The sequence below is a fragment of the Gopherus evgoodei genome, chromosome 1 (genome assembly GCF_007399415.2).
Source record: "Gopherus evgoodei ecotype Sinaloan lineage chromosome 1, rGopEvg1_v1.p, whole genome shotgun sequence".
Taxonomy (NCBI): domain Eukaryota; kingdom Metazoa; phylum Chordata; order Testudines; family Testudinidae; genus Gopherus; species Gopherus evgoodei.
Genome location: NC_044322.1, coordinates 299791908 through 299806545, shown reverse-complemented (window position 1 = coordinate 299806545; position 14638 = coordinate 299791908). Strand labels below are relative to the sequence as shown.

The following is a 14638-nucleotide window of genomic DNA, read 5'->3' as shown; positions in this document are numbered from 1 at the left end:
TTTGATGAGTAAAAAGGAAAAGTATCCAATATCCTCAAGTGAGTCAACAAAGTGAGAGTTCAACAGAAAGATGCAGCACTTTTGAAATGTTCTGCCAGTTAACAACAGAATACAGTGTCTGTGCAGTTCTGCTGCCAGCTTTAGTGGTCATAATAATAAAAAAGCAGCGGTAGCCAAAAAATCTGATGGCACAATCATGGAACCTGCTGTAACATTTTCTGGAGCTTTTGATTTTCTGCTGGCCCTGCTTGCCACTACAAGATAATGAAAAAGATGTTTCAATCAGTAGGGATAGAGACTAACATACAGACCCATAAGGACCAGAAGGGAACAGTGGGATCATCTAGTCCAGAGGTGGACAATCTATGGCCCGCGGGACCATCCTGCCGGCCCCTGAGCTCCCAGCTGGGAAAGCTAACTCCCGCCCCTCCCACGCTATCCTCCTCCCGCGCAACCTCGTCAGGCCTGCCGCTTCTGCCGGGCAGCGTGGGTGGTATGGCTGGCTGCGGTGGGGCTGCGAGCTTCTGCTGCTCTGAGCAGCATGATAAGGGGGCGGGGGTTGAATAAGGGGCAGGGGGGCAGTCAGGGGACAGCGAGAAGAGGGGCTTGAATAGGGGGTGGAGTCCTGGGGGGCGTTGGGGCAGGAGTCCCAGGAGGGGGCAGTTAGGGGACAAGGAGCAGAGGGGTTGGATGGGTTGAGGTTCTGATGGGGGCAGTCGGGGGCGGGAAGTGGAAGGTGGCAGATAGGGAGCAGGGGCGAGGCTGTTTGAGGAGGCACAGCCTTCCCTACCCAACCACCCATACAGTTTCGAAAGGCCAATGTGACCCTCGGGCCAAAAAGTTTGCCCACCCTGATCTAGTCTGAGATCCTGGATATCACAAGCTACCTACACCACCCAGCAACCACACACAAAACCCAACAACCGCAATTAGACCAAAGTGTTACAGACCACTGGAGACTAGACTATTATGTGCCACAGCCATTATTTTTAAAGTGATGATATTTATGCTTATATCCATTAATGATTAAACAGTTTGTCTGAGTGACATTAATGGCAGGGAGCATTGTCCTTATCACTGAATGTACTGGATTGCTACAGTATGAGCATGTTTAATCATTGATGAAGGTTGTGGTGAAACAAGCCTCCAAGTAGCCCTGAACTAGTTATTTTCATTACAGTGATAAAGGAAATACTTTCTGTTCAATCAACTAGGGAGGGTGTAAACCAGCAACTATTAAAGGTAAACATTTGCAAGTTGGCAGGACTAGGTAACTTGCACCCAAGATTATTAAAAGAATTGGCTGAGGAGCTCATGAACCATTAATACTGATTTTTAGCAAATCTTGGACCACTGGGACAGTTCCAGAAGACTGGAAAAAAACTAATGGTGTGCCAATATTTTAAAGGGTAAACAGGATGACCCAGGTAACTATAGGCCAGTTAAGCTGATATTAGGGTTGTCAGTAGTTCTGTTTTATAAGGGATATCCCTTATTTAAATCAAAAATTGCCTTCCCCTACTACTAAATCAGTATGGGACACCTTTTATCCCATGTTTCGACCAGGGAAGTAGTGCTGCTGGAATGGTCTGGAGCGTCACTCTGGAACCTGAAATCCAGGATGGAGTAGTGCTCCAACTGGTTGGCAACTTGACCTGGTGCACTGAGTCACAACGCCACTCAAATTTAGCCCAGTTGCCCCTTTGTCTCTGGACCCCCACTGACAACTGCCCCTCCCATTGAAATCTGAAATAGTGCTGCTGCTGCTGGCTGCAGTGAAGCCCCCTTCTGCTGCTGCCTTCCTCGTGTCCATACCATTTGTGCGCCCCCAACCTCCGGCAGTGTACAGTGCTGCTGCAGGCAGAGGCCAACAACTGCAGTTTCTGACTCAGCTCCTGGCACCCACATGGAACAGGAACAGGAGCTGCAGCAGCTGCCTGGCCTAGTGTGCCCAGCATTCTCTGCAGTACCCAGAGCTGGAGAGCCCTGGCTCCAGACCAAGCCCAGAAGTCTACACAGCAATGAAACAGCCCCATGGCCTGAGCCCCATGAACCTGAGTGGGCTGGCATGGGCCTGCCCTGGGTGTCTAGTTGCTGTGTAGACATACCCTCAGAGGCCCTCGGAAGGATGGGGAGGAGAAGAGACTTGCCCCAGAGGCTCAATTCAAGACTGGGATGACTGAGGTCTGTCCCGCATTTTGGAAGTACAGTGTTGGCATCAATAGCAATTCTGGGTAAAAGCATGGAAAGGTGTTTGTGATGCAATCAGTAAAGAATTAAAGGATGATAGCATAATTAATGTCAATCAGCATGGTGTTATGGGATATTGTTTTTTTCAAAATAACAATGTAATTTTTTTAGGAGAAGAAAAATTTGGTGGATAAAGGTAACTGTATTGATATCATAGACTTCCATAAGGCATTTGACTTAGTCTTGTGTGACATTCTGTTGAAAAATTAGAAAAATCATGGGTGGTACGTGAACCCCCCAATCGGGGAGGCTATGCCCTTGCCCCGATCCTTCTGGCAAGGCCTCACTCCCACTCCACCCCCCTGCTCTCATCCACTGGGGCCAAAGGAGCTCTGAGTCCCCCACCATGGCAGGAGGAGGTCTATCTGAGCTGCCCTGAGCCCTGGCCCGCTCACCTGAGCCTCCCCTGGTCTGTTCACCTGAGCCACCCCGAGCCCTGGTCGGTCAGAGGAGCCCTGAGCCCCACTGTGGCCCAGTCCGGGGCCATGGCAGGGAGCATTAGTGGAGGTTTGGGGAGGCTTAGCCTCCCCCAGCCTCCATGATGCACTACCCATGAGCAAAATCCATACAAAATCACTGTCGCCCATATTAAATGAATTAAAAACTAGCTGACTGATATATGGCAAAAAGTACTGTAAATGGGGAATTATCATTCAATGGGGATGTTTATAGTTGAGTCTGTTTTTGGTCCAAAGCTATTCAATATCTTTATCAATGCTCTGGAAGAAAGTAAAAAATCAAAGTTGGTAAATAATGGTGGGTGCAGGTAAATTATACAGAGTGATCTAGATCACTTGTTGAAGTGCCTTCATTTGAACAACATGCATTTTAACACACTGAAATGCAAGGTCATACATCTAGGAACAAAGACTGTAGATCTTACAAGTTGGGATACAGTATTCTGACATGCACTGACATGGAAAAGGACTTAGGGGTCATGGTAACTGACTGAACATGAGCTCCCAGGGTGATGCTGTAGCTGAGAGAAAACATGATCCTTGGATACATAAGCAGGGGAATGTCAACTAGGAGGAGGGTGGGCATATTACCTATGTCTGTGGCATTAGTGAAACCATTACTGGAATACTGTGTCCACAATTCAAAAAGGATCTTGAAAAATTGGAAAGAGTTCAACAAAGAGCTAAAAGAGAGATTTCTGATTCGGAAAATTCACCTTACTGTGAGAGATTTAAGAAGCTTAGTCTGTGTAGTTTATTCAAGAGAAGGTTAAGAGGTGACTTGTACTGTACAAGCACCTCAGTGGGGAAGGGATTTCTTTGGCTCTTTACTTGAGCAGAAAAAGACATAATGAGAGCCAATGTCTGGAAGCTGAATTAACAAATTCAGACTAGAAATAAGATGCAAATTTTTATCAGTTGAGGGTGACTAAGCATTGGAACAATTTACTTAGGAACATGGAGGATTCTCCATCACTTGCATCTTTAGATCTTTCTAAAAGGTACACTACAGCTCAAACAGACATTATGGGCTTGAGACAGGCATCATTGGATGAGATTCTATGGCCTGTGTTATGTAGGAGGTCAGAGTAGATGATCATAATGGTCCCTTCTGGCCTTAAAATCTAATCTATGAATTTATGAAATATGCTTGCAGGAAAAGCAAATGTGTAGAAATATTTTTGCTTTAACAATTTTCAGTTTGACAGTGAGGTGAAAAATTGGCACAAGTGGTTTCAATAATTACAGATGCTCTTTAAGGGTCAGATTCTGCCACCATTGCTTATATTGAATGCAGGATCAACAAGTAGTCCGTTCCACAAAGCCATAGCTAACTATGAATAGGACTAATTATGGAGTATTGTATTTTACTCAACATGAAAAAGATTAGCAGAATCTCACCTCAAGTGTTCAGTACTGTAGCTGCGAAATATTTGTGGGACAAGATATATTCAGATGTATAGTGTTGATTATATTGTCATGATTTGTTCAGGGACCATATGGTAGAATATTTTCTCCACCTGTTAAGAAACACCAATCTACAGCAATGTATGTGCAGTACTCATACACTGTATCTTTAAAAACAGGCTGTCTTTAGCAAAGAGAGGCAGAGGTGGGTTAACTTGCAGGAATTGCTGTAATTTTCCTGTGCTATGTGTATTAAGAGTAGTTGGCTAGGAGGAATGATAAAAGCTTCACTGACCTCTCAGGCTCAGGTAAACAACTTGCTGTTGAAAAATGCTAAGAAAAGGATTTCCAAATTCAACACAATTTTGGAAAAAGGAAGACATCAACCTGAGCTGGCTCTGTCAATAAGAAAGATGCAATAGGCTGGGAGTTTTTTCTTAAATATTCTAAAACTCTCGTGTGTATATATAACATATTTTAACATAGCATAACATCAATAACCTACTGTTGTTTCTCAAAATAATACAGTTTACAAGACACCATAGAAAGAACACAGGAGTTGCCCTGTCGGAACAGACCAATCATCATCTAGTATGGTATCCTGACTCTGACAACAGCCAATTCCAAACACTTCACAAGAAATTATAAGATCACAGCATGCACTTAACTGTGCAGCAGGGAGGTTGGAAAGGGAATTTATTTTGGCTTAGCTAGTGACTAGCTTCTGCCTTGAAGCATGTGTATGCTCCTTGGTAGACATTGGGATAATACATGTTCTTAAGGATGGTGGGGGGAACCCATTTCTTATGAGGTGTAGTGGTGGTCATGGGAACTAAGTCACCAGAACATTAGAAAAGGGCATTTCCTAAGAGAAGGAATAAAACATTCCATCTCATTATTCCGTGCACCATACAAAAATGACAATACCTATTGGGCTGGCCTATTTCCTTATAAATGATGTTGTATTCTACCAGGCAACACATTCAGGTACCATTCCCAAACCCAGCTTCCAGAGTGGATTGATTTAAATCAAACAGACTAAAATAATAGTTTAAACCATGATTTTAATCTTGTTTAGCGTTTGGAATTTTTAGTTATTTTCCTAAAGAAAGGTTAATTATCACTGGTTGGTAACCATTAAATTGTGTTGATTTGCAATTAAATATAGCATTTACAACAAATGTGATACTTCTTTTTGCTAACGAGGAGAATACACTATATCTGTACACATTTATTTATTATTTTTGTATTATGTTAGAAAATGGTGAATGGTGCATTTTTTATTTACTGGATGATGATTGTTTACTTGTGATTTGTGTCAATCTCTGTTTGGATGGGTATTAGAATTAATTTTTTTTTTGGTTAGTTAAATAAAACTGCCTTAAGTGTGCTGGATACATAAGGGAAAAAAAGTTTATCAAAACATATTTTGCATTTAAAACTAACTAATTCAGTGACATGAACTGATTTTTTTATGGTCACCATGTCCTTCAAGATTTTAGAACTAGCAGATCTCCTCCTCTCACACCTCAGTTTTAGTCATAGATTGGAAGAGAAAATCAAGTTTTCCTGTTATTTTGACTCCCAACTGGTTCCTTAATGTTGAATGAACTAGTTAATCAACTGTATTAGTTGAATAAACTGAAATGAAGCTGTCAAAAGCTTTAGCAGTTCAACAAATTCTGGTTCCAAGTGCTCAGCCAGTGATGTCCACCACTTCAGTGGTTTGACTTTCTTTGAAGCTTTGGCAGCAAGGATGTAATATTTAATATTATTCATTTAACTGAATTTAATTGATTTTATTAGATTATAGCAAGTTTAGGCCTTAACATAGGTTGTAAATATTTCAAATTTAATTTTAAATTGGGTTGTTTTAAAATAAACTCATATTTGATTTAAATAAAAAAATCTTTTAAAATTTTTTTTGTAAAAAAAAAATATATATATTTTTAAAATTCACTCTGTCATCCTCTCACTCCCCTGACTGAGAGAGGCTGAGTGCGGAGGAGATGTAGCATGCTTAGTCATAAGGGCCTCATCTTGTTCTAAAATGGACCAAGATAAATAATTTAGCAATGGTGGACTCTTAAGAGCATTTTATCTAATCCTTCTCTGCCAGTGAGTGGCTTTCACATGGGGTGGTCTGACAGGGACAAGAGGTTAAAGAGAAGAAAATACAAGGCAGATCTCCAACATCCCCATCTGTAGTCAAAAGGGCAGAGCTTATTGGGAAAAGGAAATTGACAATACCTGCTTCTACCACATGGTCCATGGTTGGAAATCTTTTGTATACAGCTGTGCTCACTGAGCGGAAGATGATCAGGGAAGTTAAATTCACATAACGCATTAGAGTCCTCCTAAGTAAGCGTCCGTATTCATCTCTTCCCTGAATGCTGCTAGAGATCAAGAACATAAGTCTGTCTGGCCACGGCAGATTCACAAACTGGTTCCACCAGCGGTTCACCACCAAAGTAACATAGAATCCTGTGTGTTAAAAAAGTATATCAACATCACCTTCTTACTGCAAAACTGACACATACTCAGGTCCTCTAATGTTGAGTTTTAGTTCATTCCGTAGGATGTTATCTAGGCTGTAAGGTAACTTCATTTGCCAGAATAATTGTTATAAAATATGCACAGTATGATACATTCCAAAGGCCGAATCCTGCAAGGTTCTAAGTGCCTCATGCAAGATGTTGAGCACCCGCAACTCCCATTCACTGAAATGGGAGTGAAGGGTACTCACTTCACAGGATCAGGCTCAGATAGCTATTTAAACAAAGAGTTAGTGAATAAAAACTTAAATCTTCCAATAGTGAAGTAATAATTCAAGCACCTGCGGTGTTGACTTGACAAAAGCAATTTGACTTTAAGGCAACCTTAATGGATGGCAGTGGTTTTATTGTGAGACAGATTTCCAACATGCCTTTCAGCTCTGAAATACTTCCATGCATTGCCATTTGTGACATCCTAATGGAGGCAACTTTGTGGAGTCTTTCCACAGGTATGCTGTACTTACCAAGAACAAAGGTGACTGGGATTTGTTCAGCATATTTGTCACAGTAAATTGATAATTTTTCAAAGAACCGTTTTTGGCTTCCTGTAAGAAAAAATCTGTAGCAAAAATAAAATGTATATCCCTTTGTAATACCGCTGCAAACCTCAGATATAAAGTGAGACAATTCAGTATAAATAACCAGATAACTGAAACTAGGAATGATCTTGGCTAATGTGCATAGATGAATCTTTAAGGAGTTAAATTGATGAACATTTAGGGTGTTAATATTTGTAGCATGTAATAAGGGAGCTGACAGGTGGAGGAATATTATTCACTAGTCATAAAATATTTCTCATTACTGAAGTGACAAAAACCACTTGTGCTGTTCACCTGTAGTATGCCACCTAATACAAAGCAATGGTCTTGGTGCAAACTATTCAGCAAATGTATTTTTCTTCCATTTTTCAACTGGACTACTTAATAAAAGTAATCTGATCAGATCTTCTGAAATTGGAAAGGGGCACTAATCTGTACTTGCTGCTATGCGAAAACTCTACTCTTTCCACATCAGGGGGTATATCTCATTTACTATTAAGAAATTTGTCTTGGCCATAAGTTAAAATGCACAAAAAATCAAATATATTTAAACTAAGGCAACCATAAGCCGTATGGCAGAAAAAAGAATGGAGCACAGTGTAGAATGATAGCTAATGAAATACAACATTCTTAAACATAAGCAATTATTTTATTTATATATAAAATCTTACAGTTATCTTATCCCATATAAAAGATATACATGGCAAGTATTTGGGGTTGTTCTACATTTGTAAAATAAAATCTGGCTGTTCATATAGAATGCTTTCCACAGTGTACACTGAATAAAGGGGAGAGTTTTAATGTACAGTTTTAAAGTAAGAATAGATTATTTTTAAATGAAAGGTTTTTGTTGTTGTTTCTTTACATGCCAATGATTTAGTCTTGCTACCAACTATACCTTGCTGTATTCCTGTATACTTTGGAAGATTAGTGATTGCCCATATAGACAAAGTAAGTCCAAAGAACTTGATTTGCACGAAAAAAAAATGTTGAGCTTCAATTCTAGTTCTAAAGAGGGACTGAAAAGTAATTTGAAGTCATCCCACTTATTTTATTCATTCCATTAAGAAATTTTGTCTTCACCAAAGTGAAATTCACCCTGGGCAGAGGACTAGAATGAGACGTACACCCCACGTAAGTCACACTTGAGGAATTAATTGGGACCTAAGTGTCACATAGGTCTTGTGCTGGCCTTTATTGCAGTTCTTACTCAGACAAACCCAACTTGCCATTTCGTGAGCAAGGGCTACATAACTGGACCATAAAATAATCACCTTTCAGCATTTCCTATGAAACTGCCATCTATTAACTGTTGATGACATAGACGCATAAGTATGATAATATGTCTAGACTTAGCAGTTCAAAACAGGTCATTTAGTCAGTGCAGAGTTTGAGTGGCAAAGACCATGTACTGACATAGGAGTCCTGCAGATGTTTATATGGCATAACATTTTGGAAGATGACATATACACAAACAATCATCAGCTAGTATGCGGCTGAAGTTAGAATCACTTGAAGATGATGGTTAAACAGTAATTTAACATTCCAAAAATCATGTGAGATATAAATGACATTAAAAAGGGTCTAAGCAAAAGGTCATGTTATTTAGTACAAAATCAGTCATCAGCCAAAGGATCTGAAGTGTGAGACTGTCCCTTTTACATAGCATTTGATTCTGGTTAAGAAGGAGACATGAATATGTTACATGGAAACAGATGTACCTGTACAACACACTTATTGCTGTATAAAGACTAGCAAAGGAATAATTCCCTGTACAGCAATTTGTAGATGCTTGCCTTTCCACTTGAGGAGTAATCTGTGAAATCCAAAGAAGGTGGCATTTGCTACTTTACTGGAGTAAGTGACTGTCATTGTCTTGGCAGGATGTTTCTAGAAAAGTAAAAACAAGCAAGAAATTGACAGTTGTTTTTAGAGTGCATCTGAACCCATATATATATAGCTATAGTTAGCAGTGTATTTGTGACCTGCAGATTGGATTATTGCAATAGGGTTTACTCTTGAAGACCATCCAGGAAGTCCAGTAGGGCAGTAGTACCTTTCCGTCTGCCTGCTTGGCAGTGTCAGCTACTTGGAGCATACAGTACCTATTTTTCAAAGATTCTACTAGCCTCCAACTTGCTCCAAGCTGCGGTTCAAGTGTATGACTAGGACTTCACGACATTTTTTCAAAATTTCCAATTTTGTTGAATTTTTTTGTTCAAAATTTCAACAGAAAACACAGAAGAACAAAATCATGAATTTCCCTGCCCATTTTCATCCAGCTCTGGTATTATCTATATACCCCAATGTGATCTAGGGACTGCCTCTCCCATTTTATGTCATTGCAGCAAGTGAATCACTTGGGGACTGTCACTAACCAGATAAGTAAGAGTTAATAGAACAGAAGTGCTTCATATCTCTTTTGCCTGTAAAGGGTTAACAAGATCAGTGAGCCGGGCTGTCACCTGACCAGAGGACCAGTCAGGGGACAGGAATACTTCAAATCTTGAGGGAGGGAAGTTTTTGTGTGTGCTGTTAGATTTTGGTGGTTGTTCTCTCTGGATTCTGAGAGTGACCAGACGTGCAACCAGGTTTCTCTCCAATCTCTCTGATACAGGCTCTTATATGTCCAGAATAGTAAGTACTAGGTAGAATAGGCGAGTTAGGCTTATGTTTGTTTTCTTTATTTGCAAATGTGTATTTAGCTGGAAGGAGTTCAAATTTGTATTTTGCTGAAAGGATTTTTATTTGTACTTGTATACTTAGGCTGGGAGGGTATTCCCAGTGTCTATAGCTGAAAGACCCTGTAACATATATTACAAAAATAATTTTTACTGTTTTCTTTCTTAATTAAAAGCTTTTCTTGTTTAAGAACCTGATTGTTTTTTATTCTGGTGAGACCCCGGGGGACTGGGTCTGGATCCACCAGGGAATGGTGGGGAGAAAGGAGGGAAGGGGGAGAGAAAGGTTAATTTCTCTCTGTGTTAGGATTACTTTCTCTCTTAGGGAGAGTCTGGGAGGGGGAGAGAGAAGGAGGGGGGAAGGTGGATTTTCCTCTCTGTTTTAAGATCAAGGATTTGAATCACAGTAATCTTCCAGGGTAACTCAGGGAGGGGAAGCCTAGGAGAGGCAACGGGTGAGGGAAAGGTTTACTTTCCTTGTGTTAAGATCCAGAGGGTCCGGGTCTTGGGGGTCCCAGGGCAAGGTTTTGGGGGGACCAGAGTGTACCAGGCACTGAATTCCTGGTTGGTGGCAGAGCTACAAGTACTAAGCTGGTAATTGAGCTTAGAGGAATTCATGCTGGTACCCCATCTTTTGGACGCTAAGGTTCAGAGTGGGGAATATACCATGACAAGGGCTCTTCTAAGAGCCCTGATATTTGAGTAGCTAGTGGTAGGACAGTCTGTTGGTGGGTCCTCATGCCTTCTTCTGCTCCAACAGTGCAGTGCCAAGTTAGGTCACAGTCCAAGACCTAGCTATTTTTCTCAGGTCTTCACAGAGCACGTTGCAGGTTCCCAGCTCTCCAGGATTGTGCTAGAATCTCCAGGAATTAAAGATTAATCTTTACTTAAGATTATGTCATGACAAAACTTCCAGGAACCATGTCCAGCCAAAATTGGCAACCCTAGCAGCCTGAGTGGAGGCTAGGAATTTAGCTTTATTTGGTAGTGGTAAGAATGTTTTCCTATTGACTTTGTCAAAGTGCTGTATAGCTCTTCTTGTTGTTTATGCACCTAGGGATATGGTGAGAAGTGTACTTTAACTACAAATATGGAGAGAACTTTGCTCAGCATTTTAGGAAGGAAGTGGATGGACACAGTAGCAGTAATCTCCAGTTAATGATTGTATAAAGTCACTTACATTGCTCTAGCATAAATGCCACTCTTGCATGTTTTTCTTTATGCCACTGTAGGCTATTTACTTTAATTTAAAAGAGAATTATCAAACCATAAGAGCTGCCTGATAGTGGACAACTTGGCTAGGCCTCTGATGCTGAGCACAAAATAAACTATGAAAATTTAGCTGCAAAATTGCCAATTTCTTCTTTTATTCATAGGGGAAGTAAACACGGGGAAGGGAATCCATAAGAATTCCATTTCTGACCCATGGTCTCTCCTGAGAGTTCTGATTTTGTGAAGAATGGCCTGGCAGCTTGTAAAATACTGGAATATATGGTTGTTATTCCTTGGCTTCTAAATGATAGATGTGCTATTGCTGATTTTTTCTTCCACATCCGTTTTTCAATTGAATTCTGATAAGTGCAACTAAAGGCTCACATCCTGGCTGATTAGTGGGTAGAGGTGATGTCTTGCATGCCAGAATGCCTGGGGGTCAGCATGAGGAGTGTAGATTAAAAGTCAACAGCCTCAATTCTAGTTCCCAACCAAACAAGTGGCTTCAACAAATGGTTGTGATGAAAAGAAATTTAATATGAATGGGGCAACAAGTGGGAACCTCCAGTGAAAGGCTATTGGAATTGTGAAAGCCAAGTTAGCACACTTATAGCCCTAGCTAGGACTGAAACTATGAGTACCCCCAGGAGGATTTGTACTTCAGGTGCCACAATAAATTCAGGGATATTATCTAAAGAGCACTATCACATTATTTTTGTATTAGTAAAACTAAGTATAATTGCTGTTAGACCAGTGGAGAGTGAATGATCACAGTATATCTATTTTCTTTCGCTTCATATGGAAATAAATGTTTCACAACACAAGAAGAACAGATTTGATGCTCTGCTTGTGTCTTTTTCTGGGAACATGTTCATACTCTCCATTATACTTTTTAAATATATAAAATACAATACATAGCAATGGGAAGACATGGTATAAATAAGATCTATATTCATGGTTCATGGCTTTACTCTTGCAAATACTAGGCACTAGATACTATGGTTATTGGTGCTATAAAATACCTTATATAGATATTTTATTATTATTTACCTCATTAGCAGATATAGGGCAAAATTCTCTTCTGGTATAAATTGGCACACTTCCATTCATATCACTGCAGCTGCACCAATTTACATCAACAGAGAATTTGACCCATACCTATAATCCTGTTTTTCCTTCCCTTCAGTATTGATTACCTCTCTGGAATTTACTCTGTTACCATGACTTATATTTTATTGTACTTTTGCTAAGGCAACCAGAAGTCCTTTGGCATTGGTGTCTAAAAACAAAATAATATTGTTGTTCTATTAACATTACTCACAAAGTTAATGGGAGTTTTGTCCAGGTACAGACTTTAGGATTAGAAGCATTACAATTAAATAGAAACCACCATAGAAAAGGATGGCAATTAATAACATTGTAGATACATTACAACATATACAAATAAATAACACCTACGTGCACCATTAACTATCAAATTTCTATAATTTTTTTTCCTGTTTTATATTATGGTGGAGAGAGGGATTCAAATGTACAGATTAAGTCCAATTAAAAAAAACAATATTAAGTATGTTCTGTATACACTAACCTGCTATTCTGATGTGGCAGCCCAACCATGAAGGAAAATCCCAGACTTTTTCTTTTCCTTAAATGTCCCCAGTGAAGACGCCTTCAGGTATGAAACAGTGTCTTTGCTCCTTCTTCACCTTCGGAACAGAGGCTTTTTGGGGCTTGCTTACTACTGAGACCCTGGAGGAGTGGACTGACAAGCACAGAGGTTAAAATTTCTTTCCACTTCTGGAAGTCTGTTTTTGCCAAGTCCCTCACTGCTGTCAGTTACAAGCAAGCAACAACAGCTGCTGATCTTGCTGTTTTCTAGTCTATAATTATAACTCCACTTGCCATCCAAAGGACCCCTTTGAGTTGTATGAAGAGTCTCTGTAATGGTTTGGATGGCACCAAAACCTTTCACCGCTTTCCTTCTGTCCCCCCAAATGGAACAAGTAAAAGGGAAGCATTTTTATCTGAGATTCAGAAAAGAGGATGAGTCTTGCCTCAATCCTGCAAGGTCTTATGAACATGTCTTGTATTACTCCCATGAGTCGTTCGTTCCATTGCTTTCAGTGCATCAACTCATAGCAATGAAGTTAAATCTTTGCATGATTGGAGCTTCTCTCCCCACTCCTAAGGTCAGATGAACTCTGTCTTTCAGGAATCATGGTGTTAACAGGAAGCTGTGAAAAGTGACACACAATGAGAGACTAGGAGGATATCAGTCAGTGCTCCATGATTCTTCACAGAATCTTTCACAAAAAGAATGAAGCAAGATGATTGCACAGTGAAATAAAGCAGAGCAGAGGGAGAGACAAATAAGATGCTGTGTAGACCTGCGGGGAAATCTATATTTTCTGATGAGAGATTTTTCTTGTTTGAGTCCCATCAATATGTTCAAAGTGATTCAGGAGCATGTTCTGTTAATTCAACTTGTCTCTGAAGGAAATGATTTGTGACCATCATCTGCTTTTTCCTCTTCGACAATAGCAGACAGAAGACACTTTGATGTCAAAACACAAAAGACATTACTGCATGGCATGTGTGTTTTTTGGGCAGGCAGTGGGCTATGGTGAAATATAATAAAGCATTTTAACAGTAAATGGTCTGGCATGAAAAAACATACTGCCCAATCCTATTATAGAGACCACTTTTCATAGGAGAGCTCCTAACAATGAAGATATTATAAGATCGCTGTTTATAATAATTACTTAGGCCTAAGTTTGCTTGAGAAACAGGCCCTGTAGTAGATTCTTTGAACACAAGCAGTGCTTAATTTGCGCCAGGGCTTGCCACGACTGAGACTAGGGTGACCAGATGAGATGAAGAAAATATTGGAACACATTGCGGGGGAGGGGTCTGCTGGCGGAGGGAAAAAAAAGCCGATGGTGGAAAAAAAAAAAAGAAGCCAAGTGCTGCCGGCAGAGCAAAAAATAAAAAAATAAAACCATTGCTGCTGGCAGAGCGAAATATTGGGACAAATTGTATCCCGACCAAAGATCGGTTGGGACACAGGACAACCACCCAAATATTGGGATAGTCCCGATTTTATGGGGACGTCTGGTCATCCTAGTTGAGACCGAGCTTGGCAGTTCATAGCCCCAGGACCTCTGGGCTTGCTGCATCAGTTATGAATGTAAAAAAGTGCTTGAGCCCTGGCACCTCTTTCATTACAAATTAAGCACTGAGCACAAGTGACACTACTTAAATAACTAATAAGGGACAAGTGGTGTCAGATGGTTTTCCAGGGCACACTCCAATATTTTCATATAATGAGATGAGCAGCTGAGACTGCTCCATTAACTTTGAGCAGTTTTTCAGAAGACACAGACTTGGAACTTTACAATTTTGGATGCAGAAATAAAATAAAGTTTTCAGAGTGCAGAGCCACTGAAACTGCCACGGAGAGATGTAAAGTACATCTCTCAGTACCCTGAGGTTTTCTATATCCGGGGGGGATTCATTCCAAAGACAGGTGTTTTCAC

At 40.3% G+C, this 14638-nt stretch overlaps 1 protein-coding gene across 1 annotated transcript in view; it reads right to left on the bottom strand.

The window, feature by feature from the left end:
- The window catches only part of BEST3 (bestrophin 3), a 36171-nt gene extending 23313 nt beyond the window's left edge, over positions 1–12858 (bottom strand). The window contains 6 exon segments of the mRNA XM_030548751.1: positions 6366–6599; positions 7135–7229; positions 8931–8969; positions 8971–9002; positions 9004–9099; positions 12691–12858. Coding sequence (XP_030404611.1) covers positions 6366–6599; positions 7135–7229; positions 8931–8969; positions 8971–9002; positions 9004–9081 — 478 coding nt within the window. The 5' untranslated portion in view covers positions 9082–9099; positions 12691–12858.
- Positions 12859–14638: the final 1780 nt, after the last annotated feature.